We start from the raw sequence: 8,303 nt of genomic DNA on the forward strand, positions 1-8,303 counted from the left end.
TCCTAGTAAAACTGCTTTTCCAGTCTTCTGGGTTATATTGCATTTGCTGTTCAATGACTCTTTTAAAAATTATCAACTTATAAAAAAGAACACTGTCATTTTTATTTCCTTTTTTGGTACTTTGTATGATGATTCCACTTATTACATTCTGCTGGAGGTGCATTATGTACATTTGTGTAACAGTATTGAATTCTCCTCAAATTCAAAACATAGTTATGGGATGTGCTATAATAATCATATAGTTCAATTTGCATTTCTGGCTTATTCATAAGTAATGTGGCATTTTGCTCACACATGGAAATTTTTGAGGTGGTCTTCCCAGTGTTGGGGCATGCCAATTTGGGTGTGAATCCAAGACATGGTTGAATCAGTGTAGTATGTGTGTGAGAAGAAGAAAGAGCTTGAGTGAGCAAATATTAAAATGTTTGTGGTTCTAGCTCTTTGAGAGGCCAATGAGACCAACTGAAACTTATGGGCTCTGAGATGCAAGGATTTTTTTTTTTTTTTAAAGATTTATTTTTATTTAATTCCCCTCCCCTCCCCCGGTTGTCTGTTTTCTGTGTCTTTTTGCTGCGTCTTGTTTCTTTGTCCGCTTCTGTTGTCGTCAGCGGCACGGGAAGTGTGGGCGGCGCCATTCCTCGGCAGGCTGCACTCTTCTTTCGCGCTGGGCGGCTCTCCCCATAGGGCGCACTCCTTGCGCGTGGGGCTCCCCTACGCGGGGGACACCCCTGGGTGGGGTGGCATTCCCTGCGCGCATCAGCACTGCGCATGGGCCAGCTCCACACGGGTCAAGGAGGCCCGGGGTCTGAACCTCAGACCTCCCATGTGGTAGACGGACGCCCTAACCACTGGGCCAAAGTCCGTTTCCCTAGATGCAAGGATTTTATGGTGAAAATAAAAATGATTAGCTGGTAATATATTAAAAACAAAGTATTATTTTCACCTAGTGTCACAGATTACAGCCATATCTCTGTTAGATACAGTCAATTCTATTATAATTTCCATGTCGTGATCATTTTACATGGCAGCATTCCTAAATTTGCTCTTCTCCCAGTGTGAAAAGCTGAAAGTACTATAGTTTTTTTTGAGTTACTTTTAATTTATATTGTGTTAGCAACTTTTTCTAATTGCTTCTGAGGGATTTCATCCCAGAAGTACTAGAAAGTTTCTGAATCCTATTCAATTCACATCATGAACTTTAAATTGCTTTTGGGATTAGAAGCATCCTCTAAGCAGCAAAGGCTTTAAGTTGCTTTGCTATTCCATTGGCTGATCTTTTAAAGGATGCCCTTCCAGGGAAAAGAAAGGGAAGACCCCTAACTCCCTTCTTTACTGAGAGCTGTTTCAATTTTGCCACTAATAAAATGTTTTTTTATAATAACTGTAATAGCAATCAATAGTGGTGACTTGATTATAAAGAAAGTCAAGATGGGGATAGGTTTTTAGTTCTCTTACTGAAATAGAGATGGGATTTATAAGACTAACAATGAAAGTAGGATTTCTGTTTCTGGCATGTTAATATATAAATGCTCTATATACTAGAGAATTTGGGATATAAACAATTATAGGAAATTTCTAATGCTTAAAAAAGTTCTGTGGCTTAGGCCTCATTCACAAGCAAATCTGAAATGTGTAGTGGGAGGAAGAACAGAAGAGCAGCTATTAGGGCAGAAGAGAGTGATTTCTTTGCTGGGAGAAAATAATTGTAATTTTTATTCCTGGTGGTAAAGGCAGAAAATTGCCTGTTCCTGAAATTCCTGTTTTTACATTTATGTGTGATTTTTCCATAGATTTAGACAAGCATTAGAGTTTTCCTGAGGCTGTTTTTTTACTTTATATGCATATTAGGCAGAATTTAGGGTCACCAAGAGTCACTTTCTAATTTGTAGTGTGAGACAAAAAAGAGTAATTTTCTTGAAAAATGTCTTCTTTTTTCTCTTGTGAATATTACTAATGACTGCAATGATAATCATATGATATAGCAGGATATGTTTTCCCCCAAGTTAGCAATAACCTTCTTTTTCTAAAAGTGGATTTCTTCAGTTTGTTCTTGAGCCACTCAAGTCTTAAGAAACAAGGTAAATTGCCATTGAGGCAGGAGTTACCTCTGCCACTTTGGGGACCTATCCCACTTTGTTCACTGAAGAACAATGACTTTTGTTAAGGTAGGCATTATTCATGGAGACAGAATTAAGTTACAGGGTATATGGTGCTTAAAATTGTCACACCTCTGTTGATCAATAATATTTCATACATTTTAGATTTGTTCTGGATTGTTTGGTAAGAATATATGGTGACAATGCATTCAGAGTAATTTCAAATTCACAGTGCAGTGAGAAATAATTGCAACCCAGTTGCCTGTGTTCTGAATCTATTGTCTAGCAATGACATATACTCTAAAGCTAAAGCCTCTTTCCAAAGGCTCTTTGAAAGTCTAACGGATCTTTACTTAGACGATAGTCACATGCTTGTGTGCTCTCTGGGTATCCAGTTATAGGTCCACATTACCCATAAGGGCAGCCACTTTGGATGCCGATGTCTCTATCAGACACGCCTCTAACGGATTGAGACCTCTACAAAACTCCTATTGGTGAAAGAAAACTTTAACATGGAAAAGACTAATCAATCTGTGACAGAGTTTGTCCTGCTGGGGCTGTCTGGCTACCCAGAGCTTGAGGCCATTTACTTTGTGCTGGTCCTCTGCATGTACCTCGTGATCCTTCTGGGAAATGGAGTCATCATCATTGTAAGTGTCTACGACTCCCACCTGCACACCCCCATGTACTTTTTCCTCAGTAACTTATCATTCTTGGACATTTGCTACACCAGCTCATCTATCCCCCTATTTCTGAGCAGCTTCTTAACTTCAAAGAAAACCATTTCCTTCTCTGGGTGTGGAGTGCAAATGTTTCTCTCCTTTGCTATGGGGGCCACAGAGTGTGTGCTTCTAAGCATGATGGCGTTTGACCGCTATGTGGCCATCTGTAACCCTCTGAGGTACCCCATTATCATGAGCAAGGCTTCTTATGTGCCCATGGCTGCGGGGTCCTGGATTGCAGGGGGTGTCAATTCTGTGCTGCAAACCTCCCTTGCAATGCAACTTCCTTTTTGTGGGGATAATGTCATTAATCATTTCACCTGTGAAATCTTGGCAGTCTTAAAACTGGCCTGTGCTGATATCTCCATCAATGTTATTAGTATGATTGTGGCTAATATGATTTTTCTTGTGGTCCCTGTATTTTTCATTTTCGTTTCCTATGTTTTCATCCTCTCTACCATCCTGAGGATTCCTTCTGCAGAGGGAAGGCAGAAAGCTTTCTCCACCTGCTCAGCCCACCTGACAGTGGTGGTCATATTCTACGGGAGCATCCTCTTCATGTACGCAAAGCCCAAGGCTAAAGACTCTTCTGGTGCAGACAAGGAAGAAGTCACTGACAAAATCATCTCTCTCTTTTATGGAGTGGTGACCCCCATGCTCAATCCTCTCATCTACAGTTTGAGGAACAAAGATGTTAAAGCAGCTGTGAAGAATATGCTGTGTCAGAAAAGTTCCTCTGAAAGAAATTGAATGCTCTTTTATTTTCTTAATTTTTTACTCTGATTCAGGGCTAGGTTTTGCCTGGGTTTTTCAAATGAAATCTATGTATTGGTGACAATGTTAATTTTTAATTCTTTTTTTGTTCATGGTTTAAAATGTGTTAGTAAGTTGAGGACCTATCTTATCTCTTCATGTCTGGATTAAGAAGAAGGACAGAATATTGTGACTAAGAGGATTCTCTTTCAAACTATTCACCTTCTACAGGTATCAGAATTTAGGTTATCTGTGGAATGAAGAATTTTGTAATCTCATATAAATGATAGCATCGTTTTAACCTATCCTCTATGCTCATCATTTTTCTAGTCTGATGGCATTTTTTGAATGTCAAGGTAAAAGCTCCTCACTAAGGATCAGAATGCTAAACATATATGAAGTGATATATTAGGTAATTCATATTGGGGTCATCTTCGATCAGAGGGGAAAGGGCAAATTTCTTAGGATATTAGTACCTGATCTGTGTATATGTCATAATGTGATAAAAGGTTGAAAAATTCATTTGTTTTTCTTAGGACTGATCTGTTTTTGCCTGCAAACTGGCAAATGTTTCAGAAATATCTGAGGTAATGTAAGGCTTTTTCGGGAATGTGCCTGACAGGGAATTTGGTCTATCTTGGTTTTCAATAGTGAAGCAATGACATGTTTTGGTGCAAACCAATGTAACTGTTACATGAGTAAAAAAAGACTTAGTTTCTGAAGCACTTGGTTGCATAATTCTCTAATGATTGACATCAATAAAGTAAACAACATGAAAACAGATACCAAAACATGGTCAAAGAGCACACAATCATGTGGAATACAGATTGATGTACACATTGAGTACACACATACTAAAGAATTCTCATTTCCATCTTTTCTTTCTCCTCTGTTTTCTGTTGTGGATGCTGTGTATGCATTCTTTGTATGCTGAGCTTTCGTTGGGCTGAGCAAAGTAGCTGGTGGGCTTGGAGTAGTATAGTGGGCTAAGGTGATATTCATGTGAAAGGGCTTGGACCATCTCCAAGAAATAACTAATAGGACAGCAAGAAAGAAGAGGTAGTGGAGTAAGGAAGAAAGCCAGTGCATATGAAAGGAGGAATCTCAGTAAGGGAAAAGGCTACTTTTGCTTGGCTCAACTGGGAAGAATTGCTCTCTTGGTGGTCTCACGAGAATTTTTCAGACAGAGAAAACAGCATGTGACAAGATATGGAATATCCTCAAGTGTTTAGAATGTTTGGAAGATGGGTTTTTTGTTGGTATAGTGATAGGGAAAAAGACCGGAAAGCCAGCTTGGGGCAAATTATGGGGGCTTCAGATACTAAGATAAGAGCTCAATACTTTCTAGGTTTGAGGTGATTGCTCATTGTTCCCTGATGCAGAGGAGGGTTCACTAGTGTTACACAAGGATGAGCAAATTCCAAGGCAGATCTCTGATATCCCAGGAAAGTGGGTCTCCATTAGCCTATTTTACGTGCATTAGGTTTCCATAGAATATTTTATTTGAATGAAAGTATTTTGTTGCTAAGGAAAACTTTAAAACCACTGCTGTGGGCAATAGAATCCATGTAAGAGTTATAAGAAAGAGACTGATGAAATTGTATTGGTGTTTTTGAAGTATCACACTAAGAAGGATAGAGTGGTAAACCTCTTGCAGATAAAGTCCCAGGGCCATTTCATATTTCTTGGTTGACCCCTAGCACTTCATATTGTCTTATTCCTACAAGCCTTAATGTACTCAGTACCCACCCAATTTCACGGAGTTTCTATTTCCTTTCTGAGTGGTTATGGAATAGGCTTGGGTTTCTCAAATAACTTTCCTGACCTTTTTGGTAAAAAAATTTTGCTCTACCTAAATGAATCAGAAAGAAAATAGCAAAGTATTATAAATGGGAACATTTTACAGGTTTAAGAAATCTTTCACACTTTACCAGAGTTGTTGCTAATGTACTGATATTGACTAAATAAGTTCAACTCTGAATTTTGTAGTCCTTTTCCTTAATGGACAACCTTCCTAGCACCTAAGGCTTAGGATAAAGTGCCTCTAATCAGGCAGTAATGTCGGTGATATTGTTTAAAATTTTCCTGTGATACAGGGACCAATTTTGCCTCCTGAATACTAGTTTCTTCCTTTTTTCTTTCCTTATGTTTCTGTCTCTTTTTCTAAACTTGGGTTTAAAATTCACCAAATATGTAAACTACAGAAAAGTCTTTGATGCTTCCTATATATATTTCATTTCACTGATTAATTCCTACACTCCATAGTATTTTCCCCTCAGCCGTTCAGTATTCACTTTACTCCACATATTTTCATATTCGCTTACAGATATTAGTGTTTGTCTACATAAAGAGAGATCTGTAAGGAGATCTGGATTCAAGTAGTATGGCCTTGGTGAATCTTCAGGTTTATTTGTTGTTTTATTCTCAGTTTCATTATTATTAAAATCCAATTTGGCCAATGTAAGATGATTATTAATGAAACCTATATGTTAAAGTGTTTAAAAACTTAAAGTACTAGAAAAATGGGAAAGATAATTGAATTATATTTTTGTTCATTGGTTTATAATTTTCTCAAGAATAAGGGCTAGAACCTTGAATTCTTTGTGTCCCACTAAGGCCTAGAAATATTCTCTAAGTTCTGGAATTGCTTTTGAGTCTATGGTAGGGCTCAGTAAGTACAATGCTTAATGTTTGTTTGCTTAATTTATTGACAATTGGCTGATTTGACTGATTATAGGATATATCAGTGAAGAGATGCATTATGCTAAAGTGAATAACAAGATAAAATGATTGAAAATAAAGCCATTGGTACAAATACTTCTATTGAGAAAATGAAAGATAGATTCCTGTTAAATAGAAAAAGAGATTTAATCTTACTGTCAAGTATAATTTTATTGATGTATTATTTGGAACCACTTGCAATACCTTTCAGATGGAGGAAAACATTCAGAAGTGATTTTTCAAGACATATTTTTTTAATACAAAGATCCCAAACTCCAGAGTATGGAAGATCAATGCATTGTGCTAAGGAATGGAAATGTAAAGGGAAATACATTTTTTACCCTTTGCCCATCCAATGGCAGAAATGGGGTAAATTGAAATAAGGAATGATACATTGTGATGAGACCTATTACAAAACTAAAAACAGTAAAATCACAGCGCAACATCTTCCAGGAGTAGTTCATTAGCTCTTTACCTGGATTTGAAGGAAAAGTAGGATTTTTTCAAGTGGAAAAGTGGGCAAAAGATATTCTAGATATCTAGAAAAGATATTCTAGATAAAGGAACAACATGTTGAAAGGATGAATTGGAACAAGGCTTTAGGTGCTCTATTTAATAAGAGAGCAGCGAGGATGTATTTTAACCAGGAGAAAATATCTTGTTTTTATTAGATCTTCCCAATAGAAATAACCTGAATTGAGAATTAAAGTTTCCTTCCACCCCCACACAATTAAATCCCTCAATGTCCTGCTTGGTTTCATGATTGTCATTCTTAAAAGAAAATCATACTTCCATGACTTTCCCTTAATATTATTTGGAAAAAAGCTCCACAGAATAATGTAATGTCCAAGGGAGGGTTCTTTTGCCTGGTCCTATTCATAGCCATGCTACTCTTGAGTTTAAGAGAGTCAGGCTTGGACCATGGCTAAGGAATAATTAGCTCCTTTTTCTTCATTTTGCAGAGAGACACTTCTAATATCATCATAAATTTGCATAGTTAGAATGCTTTTATATATTCACATATATTCCTGCCCTTATTATAGAAAACGATAGCTTCAAAAGAAGTATTTCTAGGTTGGCCAGTTCCTTCTAAATCCATCTGCAACCCCTGCCTAACGAGTTGCCGTATGTACTAGATGAGAATGCACCACTCATCTATGGACAGGTATTTGAAAATAAGCCAGACATAGGTTCATGGGTTTCAAGTTTCTACATGGGACACACATAATAAAGAAAGGCTTCTTAGTCTTCTAAAAATGGATCTTAACTTTAAATGTTAAGGGCCCTGAGCTGGATGGGATATTGCTGGCCTTTGGCCAGTGAAATATTCCAGCAATACTAGGATAAGAATGTGTTATTTTAAATTGTATTGATGACATATACTATGGAAACTATAGTATATAGCAAGTGGTTTTGGTATAGTTAGGTTATATTCTGTAATCTTGCTAAATATTTGGGTGGCTTTGTATCCTGATTTGCCTGGGATAGCCCAAATTTATGCCTGTTGTCCCAGTATAATTATATTTTCACTCTATCTCACTTCAAAAAATAAAAAATATACAAAAGGCAGCTTAACAAATTACAGAAGCATTATGTTAAAAAAAATCCTGTCCTAGCACATTTATCTTATCTAATCCTAAAAACAAACTCAATGGTTTCTCTAGTGTTCCCAAAGGATTAATAAATAAGCAAGATTGGTTAAATGACATGACCAAGCTCCCCTTATTAATGAAGAAAGTGAAAAAAATGCCTGATCACGTTCACATTTCATAACATGAAATCCCATATTCTTTTTTGGATTTTTAGCAGTGGTATAATACCCTCTTTTCCTTTGCTATAAAATATTACAATATTGTTAACTACAGTCTATAAATTATATTATATATTCCCACGTATCACCATAATCTTAACACCTTGTGATGAAGGAACATTCTTGTATTTGTGTTATTAACTGCAATCTTCATCTACCACCAAAATCACTATGTTACACAGTCCCTAGATTATCCTCTAG

General features: G+C 37.0%; 1 protein-coding gene across 1 annotated transcript; it reads left to right on the forward strand.

Annotated features, from left to right (window-relative positions):
• The first annotated feature begins 2,608 nt into the window (after positions 1–2,608).
• LOC101437424 (olfactory receptor 13C7-like) lies at positions 2,609–3,568 on the forward strand. Its single transcript, XM_004462375.2, has one exon. It carries the CDS (start codon positions 2,609–2,611, stop codon positions 3,566–3,568), a length of 960 nt encoding a protein of 319 aa, XP_004462432.2.
• The last annotated feature ends 4,735 nt before the right edge of the window (positions 3,569–8,303 follow it).

This window comes from Dasypus novemcinctus, chromosome 8, assembly GCF_030445035.2.
Source record: "Dasypus novemcinctus isolate mDasNov1 chromosome 8, mDasNov1.1.hap2, whole genome shotgun sequence".
NCBI lineage: Eukaryota > Metazoa > Chordata > Mammalia > Cingulata > Dasypodidae > Dasypus > Dasypus novemcinctus.